The following is a 16,414-nucleotide window of genomic DNA, read 5'->3' on the forward strand; positions in this document are numbered from 1 at the left end:
AGCTGGAGAGAAAGGCTAGCACAGGGATTCAGGGCTCAGGCCCTGGGTCAAACCCTGGCCACTTAACCAGATGTATGACCTTCAGCAAATCACTTGACCTTACTAGGCCTCAGTTTCTTCATCTGTAATTTGGGAGTAACAAGACCTCCCTCCTAGAGTCACTGAAGATTAAATGAGATCTTACGTGAAGGTACTTTCCTAGTCCTGATACATTATTATTAAGAGGGAAACAGAGAGGTGAAGCGCCTTGTGATCCCAGGGTTCCTGGTTGGGGGGGCCTGTGTTTGGCTGTCCAGTTTGCCCCCACACTATGCCTAGAGAGGCTGGCGCTGGCTGAGAGCTGGCTGGGTGCTCCCCTGCCCCATCCACCTGGACAGAAGTGCTGGTGGGGACTAGACAGCCAAACTACCTTCTTTTATTGAATTTTGAGTAAAAACACCAACCATGTCAATGATTCCATGCAGACTCCTAAAACACCTCGGTCTCGACACAGACCAGGTGAGCGCGGCAGCTCCTCCTGTCACGTTTTGAGGCGGGTTGAGCGCCGGAATGGTGGGGGGGGTGGGGCGGTCACCTTGCTGGGGGGTTTGGCTGTGTCCTGGGTGTGTGAGCGGCCGCTGGAGGTGAACAGAGCAGTCAGGGCGTTCCGGGCAGTGATGGCGCACCGGCGGCTCACGGGCCTGGTGGCAGGGCTGGGGTTCTTGGTCTTCTTGTATTTCTGGAAACGGAGGGTGCAGGTGAGGCAGGGCTCCCTCTGGCACCTGGTGCCCTCCTGGCCAGCAGCCGCTTCCCCAGCCCAGCCAAGACAGCACTGGACATGCTGTGTGACCCTGTGTGCTGGCTCAGCCTCCCTGGGCCAGAGCTCTGGAGCTGACATCCTGGCCCTCAGCTCCCCCCCACCCCGGCCCCAGCAAAAGCAGAGAGAGCCCAGCCCCACCCTGACTCTTGTCCCCTCTGTGAGCGGGGCCTCCCTGTTTGGGTGGGGGAGGTGCCTGGGGGCTGCGGTCAAGCACAGGAGGGAGGTAGCCACTGTCCATCACCCCCATCAGTTGGGATGGAGCCTGAGTCCTGGGCAGGGTGGGGTGGGGCAGGAGGCCCAGCTCACCTGCAGGTTCTCGAAGTGGGCCAAGGACTTGCAGTGGGAGAGCTTGGCCCCTGCGTTGCTGTGGTAGAACTTATGGCAGATGCGGCAGACGTAGCCCATCACGGGCACCATGAAGTCCACACCTGTGGGACAGCCGATCTGTGCACTCACATTCCTCCACGCCAGCCAGGTGCACCGCACTCTTTAGGGTCCCATTTATTCCTCCACTCTCCAGGTGGGAGGGGAAGACAAGGGGATAGGCCGCCTGGCCAGGATGCTGTAGCTGGGACCTGGGGGTCACCTGGAGGCTGGGGTCAGAGCTGGGGTCTCACCGTATGCAGTGTCGGGGCTGTAGGTCTCTGAGTCTTTCCACTCCTCTATGGTTATCCCCCTGGATCTCACCTGGAAACATGCAAGTGTGGGCCTCAGATCTGGCTTCCCCCAGAGCCCCCCCCCCCAGAATGCAGGTGGGGTGGGCCCTGGATGCTGCAGTGACCTCAGTCCTAGGGGATAGGTTTCAGGTGACTTGGGACCTCTCGTCTCTCCCACTGGACATAAGCCCGCCCCTTCCAGATGAGGCCATCTGACCCCAGCCACGCCACCCTCACCAGGCCTCACAGAGCCTTCCACCACATACAAAGCAAATAAGTGTGGCTTCTAAGAGTGACAGCCACTCCTGGTTGCCACCCTGGGCTGTGACCCTTGCAGCCTGAGTTGGGACTATATCTGAACAGAGGAAACAGGCTCGGAGATACCAAGGGGCTTGCCCGGGACACCACTTTGGACACTGAGTAGCCTCACCCTAACCTGTCTGGGGCTGGGGGCCACCCCTGGAACCCTCCACAGTCCCTCTGTGTCCCCTTTCGGCTGCCCCGTCACCACCCTGCACTGTAACGGTTGAGGTCTATGAGGGCAGGGGCCAAGCCTTGGTCTCCACACATCCCTGGTGTCCAGCACCAGAAACATTTATTGAACTGAAAAGAATCCACGCTTCCCCAGCTCCTCACTTGTGGGAGGCAGAGCAGCGGGGCGTTCTGAGCACAACCTGGCATCCAAGGAAAGTGGTTGGGACATGCCTGGTACGTAGTAGGTGCTCAAAAAATATCAACGGCCCCAGCGATCAGCAGCAGCGGCATCTTACACTGACTTCTCCTATTCGTGCTGCATCGGTCCCCAGTCCCTGCCTTTATCGATGCTGTTCCCTTGGCCGAGGCTGCCCTTCCCCTTCCTTGACACAAGTCAGGATTTCAGCCAGGCTTCAAGGCCCTCACATATTTCCCTGCCACCCTGGAGTCCTCATGATATATATTTACATAGTCATATAGAATATAGTTACTATTACTAAATGGGCCCTGGCCGGCATTCCCAGTGGTTAGAGCACCAGCCCACTCACCCACAGGGTGGAGGGTTTGATTCCCGATCAAGGGCACGTACCTGGGTTGCGAGTCCGTTCCCAGCCCCGGTTGGGGTACATGCGGGAGGCAACCGATCCATGTGTCTCTCTCACAGCGATGTTTCTCTCCCTCCCTCCTCCCTCCCTTCCACTCTCCCTGAAAAGCAATGGGAAAAATATCCTCAGGTGAGGACATTTTTTCCCATTGATCTTTTAGAGAGAGTGGAAGAGGCGGGGGCTGGGGGGAGAGAGAGACAGACATCGATGTGACAGAGACACATCGATTCGCTGCCTCCCACATGGGCCCGGGCCGGGGGCGAAGATTAGACCTGCAACCCAGGTACATGCCCTTGACCTGGAACCCAACCCTCGACCTTCTGGTGCACAGGCCGATGTGCTAACCACTGGGCACACCGGCCAGGGCAAAAAACAAACCAAAAACTAAATGGTAGCAGGCATCGGTGCCTATAGACACACAGCGCCTCCTGGCCCCTGGGAGGTGGGGTGAGGTCCCTCCAGGGCTGGGGGTCCAGCCTCCAGCCTGCCCCCCACGTCCCCGCCTCCCCCCAAGCACCTGCTTGCAGAATCCCTCCTCGGCCTCGATCTCTTCTTCACTGTCCTCCTCGCCTTCACCCTCCTCACCGTCCTCGAAGCAGCCCACGGCGTCCACCGTGATGAAGTGGTCCTCATCCTGGCCAGCCATCTCCTTCTCGAACATCTTCAGCTGCCCGGGGGAGGGGGCCAGGGCTCCGGTCAGCTCTGGGCAGCCAAGGTGCCACACCCCACCCACCCCACACCCCTGGGAATCCCAGTCCCTCCGGACCTGCTAGGAGTTCGGGCTGGGATAAATCTCGGCCTGCTGTGTGGCCTTGGCCAAGACTCTGTACCTCTCTGGGCCCGTGTCCTCTGAGGGAGCTGAGGTTACCTCCTTGGCTTTGTCCTTGTGCTCCTGGGACTTCACGTGCTCCACAAATTTGCGGGGGGTCTTGAAGTAGCGGTTGCAAACAGTGCAGAAAGGTCGCAGGGACTGCTTGGCGATCTGGGGAAAGGAGGGAGGGCCACGCAGGCGGGTGAGGGGGCGGCGGGCAGGATCCCCAGTGCAACCGGGCGGTGCCCCGCGAGGCCTCGCCTCCCTCCTGGAGGCCGCCGTGACTGCTGTAACCGGCTGGCTGCCCTCTGCCCCTGAACCAGAGCCTGGGCAAGCACGGCCCTTCCCTGCGCCACTGGCTCCGAGACGGGGTGGCAGAGGGCAGGCCGCCCAGAGGGGCCCCGGGAGCCCCACGGCTGAGCGGCAGAGCCAGACAGTGCCTCGCCCACACGGGACAGACGGGGAAACGGAAGCCCGGAGATGTGTGACTGACTCACTGAGAAGCCACACTTCCGTGCTCTGGCCACGCAGAGAGACTGACACCGACTGTCCACCACCCTGATGCCCTCCTCCCACCCTCGGCTCGGGGACAGGGCCTGCGGGTGGCCCTCGTACCTTGTGGTCCTGCGTCCTGCGGTGCTGGATCAGGTCCCCCATGTAGTAGACCTGGCAGGTGTGGCACCAGCGCCTCAGAGGCGGCTCTCTGAAGGACAACAACCCAGACGGGCACAGCGTGACGCTACGGTCGCCGAAAGACCGCCGCTCTCCCAGACGGGGTTTTTTTTTTTTTTTTTTGGAAACTTAACAAAAAGGCTCTGAGCTTCCTCTGGAAGAATACTTACGTAAGAAGAGCTGGGAGCCCGGGCCGGTGCGGCTCAGCGGTTAGAGCGTCGGCCCAAGGACCGAAGGGTCCCGGGTTCAACTCCGGCCAAGGGCACATACCTCGGTTGCAGGCTCCATCCCCGGCCTGACCGGGCTCGTGTGGGAGGCGACCACTCGATGTGTCTCTCTCACATCCATGTTTCTCTCTCTCCCCCTTTCACTCCTTCTGGGGAAAAATAAATAACCAGAGAGACGTGGGGGAGAAATGAGATTTAGAAGCGTTTGGGATGCCGGAGGGTCACCAGGACAGTGACATAACTGAGGACGCCTGGCCCTGGGGACTTCTCTTTACCCTTCAGGTTAAAGGCCCCGTGGTCCCCAGAGCTGCTCTTTCCCCTCCCCCCACTCCTGGACCTGTCCCCATCCCAGGAAGCCAGGCCCCCCGTCTGAGGCCCCAAAGTGCCACTCCCACAGCACTGTCCACGCTGAATTGGCAGGACCGCTCCCCTCTCACACACGCTCACACACACACGCGGCACTGGGCTTCGGTGAGCGCTGGGGGCCGGGACTCCATCCCAGAATCGCCAAGGCCTCGCCCGGGGCGGGCCCAGAGCTCCTGACCGTTGGGTGAAGGAGGGACAAGGCCGCCGTGTTCCGCACGGCCTCAGGGGGCCAAGTCAGGATTCCAGGGGAGGTGTCATCAGGAGACAGTCCAACAGTCCTCCCCACGCCCGAAGCGTGCTAACAGCCTCGGCGACCTCCGCTCAGGGCTGCGTCACGGGATCTACGTTGGCATCGTCAAGCTCATTCTCCAAACGCAACCTGGAACCCTGTCCTGACTCAACGCTGCATCTCACGCACGTTTCTATGTTATACGTTCCCACCACTGTCCTATTTATTTATTACTTTTTTAAATGTTTTTATTGATCTCAGAGAGAGGAAGGGAGAGGGAGAGAGAGATAGAAACCTCAACGATGAGAGTCACTGATCGGCTGCCTCCCGCACGCCCCCTACTGGGGATGGAGCCTGCAAGCCGGGCATGTGCCCCGACCGGGAATCACACCACGACCTCCAGGTTCATAGGTGGATGCTCAACCACTGAGCCACCCTGGCTGGGCCTAGGTCACCTTCTGATGGCCCGTGAGACTGCCCACCCCCCAGGATGGGGCCTCCGAGATCCCGCACTTACTGGTCCTCTCTCTCCAGGACGTCCCGGGGCACAGGCAGCAGGGACAGGAGGCAGGCTTGACTCATGTGCTGGATCTCCCCCAGCCGCTGCTGGTGCAGGGCCCCCAGCATGTGTTCCTGGAACGCCTACAACACGGAGGAGGGAGGGGTGGGCGCGAGGACTGAACCCCAGAAGGCGGTCAGGGCCGGGGCCCGGGGAGCAGGCCTCCAACCTCAGCCTCGTGGCCACCCCAGGACCGCCGTGAGGCCACTTCTCTTACAACAACCCAGGGTGGGCCAGAGAAGGGTGGTAAACTGAGGCACGGAGTGAGCACACAGCAGCCAGAGGTTCTGCTTCTCCTGGAGCCAGTGTGAGTGCCTCAAAGGTCAGGGGGCATCTGGTTAACGTTCAGGTCCCCTAGCTCTGCTCAGGTGAGGCTCAGAGTGACGGGGAAGCAAGAGCACCAGGGATAACAGTACGCGTATAATGCAGTTATTAATTCTATGCGCGCTCCGGGCGGGGCCTGGGGCTCATGACTTCAATGTCTAGTTGCTGAATCCTTAGAACCAGCCGATGCGATGGGTTCTAAATGTTTCTCCACCTGACGCATGAGGAAACTGAGACACAAAGGGTGAATTCACCTTCTGAGGTCCACACAGCTGGTCAGGGCCGATTCGAGCCAGCTCTGCCTGACTATAAAGTCCTGCCTTCGGAGCTGGTCAGAAAATGTGCTATAAGCAATGCACAGCCGCCAGGGGTAGGGCTCACGGGGCCCCAGGCGGCCACTTAGGGAGCTGTGAACCGGGCAGGCTGGGCATCCCATACAAACCCTCCGCTCGACCCACCCGGTGCCCAGGGCCCGGGAGGCGGTACCTGCTGGCTGCAGCAGCTGGCCCTGCAGATGTAGCAGAAGAACTGCAGGGCAGGCTTAGGGGGGGCGTCAGTGGTAGCCGCAGGGGCGGCGGAGGTGGAGTCACTGGAATGTGGCCCAGGTGGGAGGGATACAGTGCTAAAGGCCCGGCTGTCGCTGCTCTGCAGGATGGTAACCTTCAGGGAGCCCCCGGCACCCCACACCTGCACCAGGAGCAGAAGCAGAGCTACCACCGGCTGGGCGCCAATGGTGGGCCAGCCCCAGTGTTAAATACCCACGAACACTGTCTCCTCCGGCTCTCCTGACAGCCCCCTTCACAGATGGGGAACTGAGGCTCTCGGCTGTGCGATGATTGCCCTAGCTCACACAGCCAGCCCCCCTAAATCTAAAGTCCACCCACCCACTCCCACACACGACAGATGGAGAAATTGAGATACAGAGAAGGGAATGGGTTTGGCCACAATCCACTGAGAAGCAGGGCTGTGGCCCAAACCCCTGGCAGGGGCTGCCACTCTGCTCTCTCCAAAGAGCAACGTTACCCGTGTGATGGGACTAGGGGCTCTAGTTTTGGGATGAGATGGCTGGAAGGGACTCTCGTTACCAAAGTACCATCAGATCTTCAGAGCGAAGGTGTGTGATGGCAACGGGACAGCGTGAGTTGATGAGCCACTGTCAGACCTGCTCTGGCCTGCCCACAAGCCCAGGTGCAGGGCTCCAGTCACATGTCCCAGGTGGGGAAAAACGAGGGGGCACTGAGGGGAGCTGGGATAGAAAGAGGCCCCCTACCGCTGGGCACTGTGGTCCTCATGCTACCATCGTAGCCTCTCTACCCACCCTGAGCATCTCTCTTGCTCTTTTTTCACATTCTCCCACGTCCAGGCCACTGGTCAGCTCCTCCTGGCTCTCCTCCATGCTGACCTGGGCGCCCACTGGCTCCGGCGAGGCCTCCTCCAGGCCTGGAATGACAGGTGTGCTGTTTCCCAGGGTCCACCTCCACCTGACCCAGAGGGACCTGGGACCAAGGGCCACCTTCTGTGCTCATAGCCAAGGCCTTGAAGCCTCTGGTGTGAATGGCCCCAAGCCCCAGTTTTCAGTCCAACCCTTGCTCCCAGGCAGCACCTGGTCAGGGCTGGACAGTGACAGAAGAGGAAAGAGGGGCCCGGGCAGAGCCGTCCCATCACCCGGCTGGCTGGGAGCCAGGGCTCACTTACCTGTTTCAGCTTCTGCTATACTGGGCGGTGTCTCCAGCAGAGTGGAATGAACCGGAGCTGGCGCTTGCTCTGATGCCGGCACCTGGGGCTGGGGCTGGGGCTGAGGCTGCCCCTGGGGCTGGTCTGGTGACTGTACTGGCAACTGCACTGGAGGTTGCTCCGGTGGCTGCTCCACTGGCTGGCTCCTGGGCTGTGTTCCTTCTGAGACCTGTGAATATGTCTGCGTCTGTGCCTGCTTCTGCAGCTGTGGCTGCACCTGCCTTGGGGGCTGTAAATGTGCCTGTGGCTGCACCTGTGGCTGCACCTGCTTCTGTGGCTCTGCTTCCTTCTGCAGCTTTGGCTGCACCTGCTGCGGCACTAAGTGCTCTGGAGAGGTCTGTGTCTGTGCCTGCTTCTGCAGCTTTGGCTGCACCTGGGAGTCCACTGGTGGCATCTGTGGCTGAGTCTGTGGCTGCACTTGGGCCTGGATCTGCAGAACCCGTGGCTGGAATCGTGGCAGCACTCGGGCTTCCAGTGGATCATGCAGCAGCTCGGGTGTCTGGGTCTGTTTTGGTGCTGTCATCCAGGCCTGTGGCTGGACCTTCGCCTGCAGCTGCCCTGAGGGTCCCTTCTCTGTGGGCTCCTCTGAGCTAGGAAGAATCAAAAGGAGATCAAATGCACGTCTTCCAGTTGGCTGTAAGGGGCTCCCTAGAAAGGCTAAGACCCAGGTTCCAATCATCGCTCCACCACATTCAAGACGGGCACTTGAGCAAGTCCCTTTGGCTCTTAGTGCTCCAGTTTCACCTAAATAAACTGGCAGGATCACTTGCTCCTACCTCCTACAACTTGCTAAGATGCATCCAAGGCCCTGTAAAGCCACCCACCTTCTGTACACCCTGAGGTCCCAGATGCACACGTTCACCCCTCCAACCTGGCTACCTCGTCTGCCTCCAGGTGGTTCAGTCACAGTGAAGACACCAGTGTCTGTCTGGCCTGGGGCCTTCCCAGGTGAGGTGCAGAATTAGGTATGACCTCCCTCCAAGCCAGAGGCTAACGCCCTTTCCTCGCTCCAGCTCCCCTGAAAGGTCCTGCCCTCACCTACACCCACCACCTGCCTTTGCAGGCTCCGGGGCCCCAGCATGGTTTCAGCATCAGTTACCTCCTTGACCTTTTAGCTGGTGGCTCAGATGCCTCACAGGGCTCTGGCTCAGGCGCTGACGTGCGTTTCTCCTTAGCAAGGTCATCTGGGCAGGGAGGGGAATCCTGGTCTAGAACATAGGGGAGATGAGTGACTACCAGGAGCAGGCAGAACACAATCTCCAGGAGATAAGGCCTGGGCTCATCCCCCCCCAAGATCCTGCCTCCCAGATCTGCCTCCATTACTAACCCTTCATCCACTTGCCCCGACCCATGTCCCCTCTGAAGGGCCAGCAGCCTCACTCACCTGGTGTGTCCACTCGAGACTCTGCAGTTTCCTCAGACCCCTCTGGGGGGTCCACCTGGTCTCCCTCGGGCATCGTCTGAGAAGAAGAATCCTGCTTCCTTTCAGAAACCGTTCCTGACATCCACCACCCACCCTCGTAAAGACATCCTTGCCCGAGAGTGGCTGCAGCAGTCCTCCCCAGGAGAGGAAGACATGCAACAGTCCGCCTCAGAGCTGCCAAGAGATGATCTTAGACACCCCGGGAATGGCATCTAGGGAGCTCCATCTAGCTGCCTGTTGAGTAAACCCAGGTTTGGGGGACATGAGCCCTCTCCTGGCCACGGTGCTGCCTCCGACTTCCCCACCCTCTTCTCCACGAAGCAGCCCTCTCGAGGGACCCTTCTCAAATGCAAACCAGGTCATGTCTGGTCTCTTCCAGGCTGAAGCCCTCCTGTGACTTCTCAAGGCCCGGAGTACTTACTCTGTCTCACCCGAGCCCGACACTACCTCTCCCACCTCCTACACACAATGACCTCTGCCCCCACACCCACCCCTCCAGCCTCAGCTCTCCCCAGTTGCCCCCTTCCCCTCTCTACATCCACACTGTCCTTCTCACTGGTTCCCCAAAGACCCAGGCCTTCACTCAGAGCCTCAAAGGCACTTCTTACAGGAAGCCCTCCTGACCCCAGAGTAGGTCCAAACCCATAGCACAGGTCCCCAGAGGGCCCTGGGCTTCCCTATTGTGGCACTTCCCACAGTCTTAATTGGTGGGAGAATTATCTACATTAATGTCTCACCCCCAGCCCACCCTCCTTCCCAGCCCAAGACCTCCAAAAGGGCCAGACCATTGAGTCCACTGTAGGGACTTACAGATGTTAGCTAAATAAATGCATGGCTGCAGCTGGTCCCAGCTCCCCCCTCGGCCCAGGAAGCCCTGGGAGCCCACCTATAGCCTCCCTCCCTCCTGCGAAGCCCAAGGAACCAGTACTGAGCTAGACCATGTACCACATCAGGACTCCATGCCCTTCAGAAACCACCCTGCGTAACACTGGCATTCAAGTCAGGAGGCCCAGCTCTGGGTCAATCTCAAAAGCTGTGCAGCCCAGAGCAACCTCCACGCTACTCTGAGCCTCAGTTTCCCCATATGTAAAATGCAGTGATCACAGACAAGACCAGGTGAGGAGAGGCCCACTGGAAGGTCAGACCCCTCTCTGGAGGGACAGGCTTCACCTCTAGATGGGGGCTGCCCCAGAGCAAGCAGAAAGTGGGTGCTGCCCCCACCCCAGAATGCTCTCTGAGGAGCATGGTGTGAGGAGCTGCCATGACATTCAGGGACAGGACCGTGTCAGGGAGCATGTTACGCCCTTTGCAAGCCTCTTCGAGTCTTTTTGCTCACGTCAGGGGTCCTTCCCTCTGTGCTTTTACCACCTAGCAGACAGGAAGGAGCAGGGCACCAGCTCCGAACCTTCTGATGGCGTGTAGTGTCCGGGATTTTATACTATGATTTCACCCCAATTACCTTTCTTTTACACTGTTTTTGAAATTTTAGGTAGTGGCCCTGGCTGATGTGGCTCAGCTGGTTGGAGCACCCGCCTGTGCTCCGGAAGGCTACAGGTTCGATTCCCGGTCCGGGCACATACAAGAATCATAAATAAGTGGAACAACAAATCGATGTTTCTCTCTCCCTCTCCTTTCCTCTCTCTCTAAAACCAATCAATCAATCAATAACTGAGAAGAAGCTAAGAGCTGTGTTATCCCAGACAGGAGCCATTAGCCACGGGTGAGTGGCTTTTGAGTACTTGAAATGTGGCAAGCCACGCTGAGATTTCCGTATAAAATACACATCAGATTTTAAAGACTTGGTACCAAAAACAAACAAAAAGGAATGAAAAATGCCTCGCTCATTTTTTTATATTGACTACACATTGGAATGATAAATTTTTGATATATTGGGTTAAATAAACATAAGACTAAAATTAATCCCACCTGTTTCGTTTCACTCTGTTGATGTGACTACTAGAAAAAATTAAATTATACATATGGCTTGCATTTCATTTCCATCAGGCAGTGCTGATTTTAAGGAGAACCGTTAGAGTACTCCCACAACTCATATGGCGTTACATGTCAATTATACCTCAATTTTTAAAAAAAGGGAAACTTCAGGTCAATAATAACACAGGTGGTATTTGGACATGGGAAAGGTCACTTCAGGGGCTCGGGAACATTTGAAGTTTGGGAAACACGACACAAGTCCAACTTACCACCTGCTCATTTTACAGATGAAGAAACTGAGGCAGAGAGAGGGCCAAAGGCCCAGTGTGAGCCAGAGTGGGGAGCCGGGCTGACACCCCACCTGCTCCACCCCAGCCACCACTCACCTTGCGATCCGGGGTGGTGGAGGAGGGTGTCCGGGCCTGTTTCTGGGAGTTCCGCCCTGAAATGAGCTTGGAGGGGTTTATGGGGACCCTGACAGGAGGGGGGCCCAGCAGGGACTGCTGAGTGGCCTGGGGGAAAAACTGCTGTAGATTTGGGGTGGCTAGCTGTGGGGGTGTAAGGCTGGGGGCTGTCAGGTTCGGGGTTGCCAGGTTGTAGTTGCGGAGGTTTCCTGTAGGCAAGAAGATGGGAGAAGGGGGGTTAGGATCATGGTTGAATGTTCGAGGCCAGGCCTTCTGTATGTGGCCTCGGTCACCCGGCCCAGCCATCATTGTCTCTACTGAAGACACAACACACACCAAGTGGAGGACTCACCCGGAGCCTCTGGGGGCCCTCCTGACTCCTCCCTCTCTTTATCCCCCATCAAACCTACCAACCCTGTCCCCTAGCCCATGTCCCAGTCCACCCTGGCTCCCCTTCCCAGCTGCACCCACAGCCCCCTTCCAAAGCCTCTTCACCCCCGAATGTCAGCCACAGCTTCTGCAGCCAACGGAGATCTTTCTAAAATCGCATTCTGACTTCGCCCTGCCCCCTGCCTAAACCCTTCCATAGCTCCCTGCTGCTCGTGGTGCCCAGCCCGGCCCTGCCCTCCTCCCCGACCTCCCTTCTTGATATTCTCCCCACACCACCCCCCACTAGACTCCAGCTCTACAGTCCTGTGTATCCCTCAAACAAGCCTTGTTTCTTCCTGCCTCTGTTCCTTCCACCTGGGACTTTCTGCCCCCTGCTACCTCCCAGGCATCCTCCAGATCTCCATTTAGGTGATTTTCCTCTGGGGGGGTTTCCCCGGACCCTCTCTGTGTCCCCAGAGGCTCAGTTTCCTCCTCTGTAAAATGGGGATACTCATAGTGCTTGACTCACAGTGTTTTAGGAGGATCCAACGGGACATACAAGTGTGCCTTGTATACAGCAAGTGTTCGATTAACATGAACTTAAAACAAACACATGTACGCGTACGTGCAGAGGGAATGCCACCCGGCTCTTACAGTGAGACAGAAGGCGGCACACTCCAAAAGAAAAACCTCAAAGCCCTCACGCCTGTCAGAATGGCCACCGTCAAGACATCGACGAACGACAAATGCTGGCGCGAATGTGGAGAAAGGGGAAGCCCCGTACGCTGTGGGTGGGAAGGCGGGTTGGTGCAGCCACTGCGGAAAGCAGCAGGGGGTTTTCTCAAAAAATTAAAGATGGAACTGCTTTAGGACCCAGGGATTCTACTTCGGGGAATCTATCCAATGAAACCCGAGACACTGATTCAAAAGAATACATGCCCCCCTGTGTTCACTGCGGCGGTACTTATAGCAGCCACGACCTGGGAGCAGCCCAAGCGCCCATCAGCAGATGAGTGGATAAAAAAGCTGGGGCACAGTTACGCAGTGGAATACTACTCGGCCGTAAAAAAGATGGGAATCTTACCCTTTGCAACAGCGGGGATGGACTGGGAGGGCATTATGCTAAGCGAAATAAGCCAGGCAGAGAAAGACTAATACCACATGATCTCACTCATGTGTGGAAACTAATGAACAAAATAAACTGAAAAAACTGAAACAGAAACAGGCTCATAGATAGAGAACAGACTGGTAGCTGTCAGAGGGGAGGAAGGTTGGGGGACTGGGTGAAAAAAGTGAAGGGATTAAGAAAAAAAAAAACAAAAAAAAACCCCAAAAAGAAAAATGACAAAGGACATGGAGGACACGGACAAGTCACCAAAAGAAATACACAATTGCTTAACAGACAATTATAAAACGTTAAACTGCATTAGCACTCCAAGAAATGCAAACTGAGACATTAATAATAGAGCGTTTTTGCCAAGTTAGTACATTATATGTACACATACGTATATATATATGTATATTTTTTAAAAAGCATAGAATACCCAGTGTTGCTGTGGGCATGGTGAGACTGGCGCTGTCAAACGTGGCTGGTGACATTGCAAACTGGTCCAGTCCTTTGGGAAAGCAATTTGACAATATTTATCGAGAGCCATAAAATATCCATCCCCCCGACCCAGTCCTTCTACTCTTGGGAATCCATTCCAAGAAAATAGTCTCAAACACGACATTCGTTCAGTGTTATTTGAAACAGAAAAGACATAAAAAAGGACACAGCTGAGAAGGCTTCGGTGAGCAAGGGAACATCCCCCCAGCGGAACATTAAACAGCTGCTAGAACATCATCTTTACGCAGACTGTCGAATTCTCTGATCAATGATCTTGTCATTCTATTCAGCAAAAAAGAAACAAGATCCAACCTTTCACTTAATATCAATAACCACAGCCACATACAAATCCCCACACTTGTGCTTAGAAAAAAATGGGAGGAAACGCACCAAAACCTTGACAGGTGGTCTTTTGTTCAGGTGAGTGAGGCAACATAGGATAATTCGGGTTTTCTTACGCGCTTCTTAAAATATTCGTTTCACTTGTCTTTGAATAGTGTAACTTTTAAAGTGGGGGGGAAAGGCAGGGGAATATATGTGTATACATTGTGGGTCCCTGTGTGGGGTTTTATCTCTCCGCCCATCTATCTGTTCGTTCTTTCTATTGATTTCTTAAAAATGGAATTTATTGGGGTGACATTGGTTAATAAAATGATATAGGTTTCAGGTGTATAATTCTTTCTGTTATTTCTTTTTTTAAAAGATTTTTACAATTGATTTCTAGAGAGAGAGAAAGGGAGAGGGAGAGAGAAACATCAATCAGCTGCCTCCCACAAGCCCTGCACTGGGGATCGAGCCTGTGACCCAGGCATGTGCCCTGACTGGGAGTCCAACCAGCAATGTTTTTGGTGCTCGGTATGACACCCAAGCAGCTGAGCCACACCAGCCAGGGCTCTCTGTCATTTCTAAGTCGGCTCCCAGAGCCATTCATCCACGTGGCCCTGGCAGGGCTGAAGAGTTACGAGCATCACATCTTCTGACCTGGCCACAAACCCTGCTGGGTGGCAGGATAGTCCAGTGTCTAAGAACACGGCTCTGTAGTAAGATCTGGGCTCTAATTCTCTGTCTAATCAACACCTACTCACTGTGTGACCTTGGGCACACGACCCCTCTCTGGGCCTCAGTTTTTTCATCTGCAAAATGGGATCATGAGTGTATCTCTCCTTGAGGTTGTGAGCAGTCAAGAAATTGGGTTTATAAAGGCTTCAACACAACAGTGTCCAGCCCAGCAAGTCACACCTACCCTGTGGGAGGGGCTGGGTCTGAACCTGAGCTGGCCCCAGGTCACTGGGCCCCTGGATTACTCACACAGGGGCTGAGCTCTTGGAAAGAAGAATTGAGAGACTGCCCTCCACACGGGGAAACTGAGGCAAGGGCACAGGCTTAAAGCACCCACTCAGAGATCCAGTGGGGTCAGGAGGCCCAGGCCCTGGTCTAGCTCAGCCACTGCTGGTGCTGTGTGACCCAGGGCAAATGACTTCCCTTCTCTGGACTTAGCTTCCTCATCTGTCAAACGGGTTGTGGAGGAGAGTGGTGAAAACAGATCTTTCCATCTGGCGTCTCATCTAATCTGAACGTCAGTGATGTGTGCTGAGCGCTGGCCACGGAGCCAGCACCACGGCCAAGGGCATGTGTCTGTGATCAGAGAGGCCCGCGTGCAGCTGAGCAACCCAGGGATGTGTACCCCCTGGAGCCTCAGTGCCCTCATCTGTAAATTAGGGCGCTGACAGTAGCTCCCTCTCAGGGTTCCTGTGAGATGCAATGTGATGGGGCTGCTGGGAAGCTGCCTCTAAGGCGGGGTGAGGTGGGCCTGCGGCCATACCTTGCAACTGCTGCAAGAGCAAAGCTCTCTGTAGCACCGAGCCATTGAGGAGGGAGGCCGCGTTGGTGCCCTGCAGATTCAGGAGCTGCTGCTGTGGCTGCTGCTGGGGGAGCCCCCTGTGCATGGAGAGAGTGGGCATCAGGGGTTACTGGGAGAGGCGGGCCCTCCCTCCCTCTTTCTTGAGACCCCTCCCATCCATCTTCTGCCCCTTTTGGGGCGGGAACTGATGACCTGCGGGACTTAAACAGTTATGCTCCTGGGAGAATGGGCTGGGAAGGGGGTCTCCAAGGCCTGGATCGGAGCGGCAGGGCTGGAGCCACCCACCCCTCCTGGGGGGGGAAGTCGGGGGTACTCACCGGCTGATGGCCATGGGCAGTGGGGCCTGCGGTGGGGCCTGCTGGAGCAGCTGCTGGAGCTGCAGCAACTGCTGCTGCTGCTGTTGCAGGTGCTGCTGGAGCTGCTGCTGCTGGAGCTGGTTGAACATGGTGGCTGGGGAGGGCGGGGCGGGGGGTAAGCCTGGGCTCCCCAACACAGGCCCGGCCAGCTTTCCTCCGGGCGGTGGTCACCCACCCCAAACCCCGGCCTTCACACTGCCAGCTGAGCTTTACACTCCCAGTCCTGCCCAGAGGGTGCCCCATGCGCTCCCCGCCCCATCATGACGCCCCCAATTCTGCCAGCAGCAGGAGTCAACCACCCTCCCGCCAATTTCCCCCAAATCCTGCCAACAGCCCCCCCAACCCCGAGCTCCATCCCTGCAGCTCTCAGGGCTCCATCCTTCCAGGAGGGCCTGTGGCCCCAGTACACCCCCACAGCCCCTCGCACACTCCCACCCGTCCCGTGTGCCCGCTGGTGGCCCCAGGGGCACCTCCCGCCCCGCCCGCAGCCCCGGGCTCCCGCCCGCGAACAGGGCAGGAGGAAGGCTGCCCGGCCCCGGCCTCCCCGCGGACCCTCCCTCCAGGTACAGCGGCGTCACCGCGCCCGCCAGGCCCCAGCCTCCTTCCCCGCGTCCCCGGGGCCGGCCGGGCCCGCGCACCTCGCCTCCGGGCGCCCCGCCCCGCACCCTCCGCCGCCGCCTCCCCGGGCGCAGCGCGCAGCGCGCAGGGCGCAGGGGCTCCGGGCTCCGGGCTCCCGCGGCTCCGGCCCGTCCGCTCCGCAGGCCGGTCTGCGGGCCGCGCCGCACGGGCAGCGCCCTCTGCAGGCCCGGAGGTTCCGGCGCCGCGGCAGCGTCGCGCGGGTCACGCGGCGGGGGCGGCGCCCCGCTCACCCGGCGCCCGCGGGCTGGCGGACATAGCTGGCGACTTGGAGGAGGACCGTCTCCAACCGACCACCCCGCGGCCGCCACTGCCCCGCGCGGGGCTGGGTGGGAGGGGCGCGCAGCCGGCCGCTGGACATTCGGGAACCG

The 16,414-nt window shown here is 57.7% G+C and overlaps 1 protein-coding gene across 5 annotated transcripts; it reads right to left on the minus strand.

Annotated features, from left to right (window-relative positions):
* Positions 1–393: 393 nt before the first annotated feature.
* CIZ1 (CDKN1A interacting zinc finger protein 1) lies at positions 394–16,182 on the minus strand. Of its 5 annotated transcripts, none has more exons than XM_081152553.1 (18): positions 16,046–16,182; positions 15,369–15,501; positions 15,013–15,128; positions 13,129–13,200; positions 11,198–11,424; positions 8,841–8,931; positions 8,556–8,664; positions 7,722–8,046; positions 7,418–7,625; positions 7,041–7,162; positions 6,209–6,409; positions 5,357–5,481; positions 3,961–4,048; positions 3,403–3,516; positions 3,052–3,201; positions 1,417–1,486; positions 1,106–1,227; positions 394–718 (listed from the first exon to the last, which is right to left on the minus strand). In XM_081152553.1, exons 2-18 carry the CDS (start codon positions 15,494–15,496, stop codon positions 521–523), a joined length of 2,466 nt encoding a protein of 821 aa, XP_081008679.1. In that variant the 5' UTR covers positions 15,497–15,501; positions 16,046–16,182; the 3' UTR covers positions 394–520. The 5 variants fall into 5 exon arrangements, with proteins under 5 accessions (XP_081008679.1, XP_081008678.1, XP_081008680.1 ...); XM_081152552.1 differs by having other exon boundaries at positions 7,710–8,046; positions 16,046–16,170; XM_081152554.1 differs by having other exon boundaries at positions 8,841–8,916; positions 16,046–16,144.
* Between the last annotated feature and the right edge of the window lie 232 nt (positions 16,183–16,414).

Source organism: Miniopterus schreibersii (genome assembly GCF_964146895.1).
Source record: "Miniopterus schreibersii genome assembly, chromosome: 11".
Taxonomy (NCBI): Eukaryota; Metazoa; Chordata; class Mammalia; order Chiroptera; family Miniopteridae; genus Miniopterus; species Miniopterus schreibersii.

Excerpts from the sequence above, each read along its gene's own strand:
- CIZ1 (XM_081152555.1), bottom strand. The coding sequence starts at position 15,496 with ATGTTCAACCAGCTCCAGCAGCAGCAGCTCCAGCAGCACCTGCAACAG. Across the intron at positions 8,665-8,840 it reads GTCTCGAGTGGACACACCAG|ACCAGGATTCCCCTCCCTGC; the intron begins GTGAGTGAGGCT and ends CCTATGTTCTAG. Across the intron at positions 4,049-5,356 it reads GTCCTGGAGAGAGAGGACCA|AGAGCCGCCTCTGAGGCGCT; the intron begins GTAAGTGCGGGA and ends GTTGTCCTTCAG.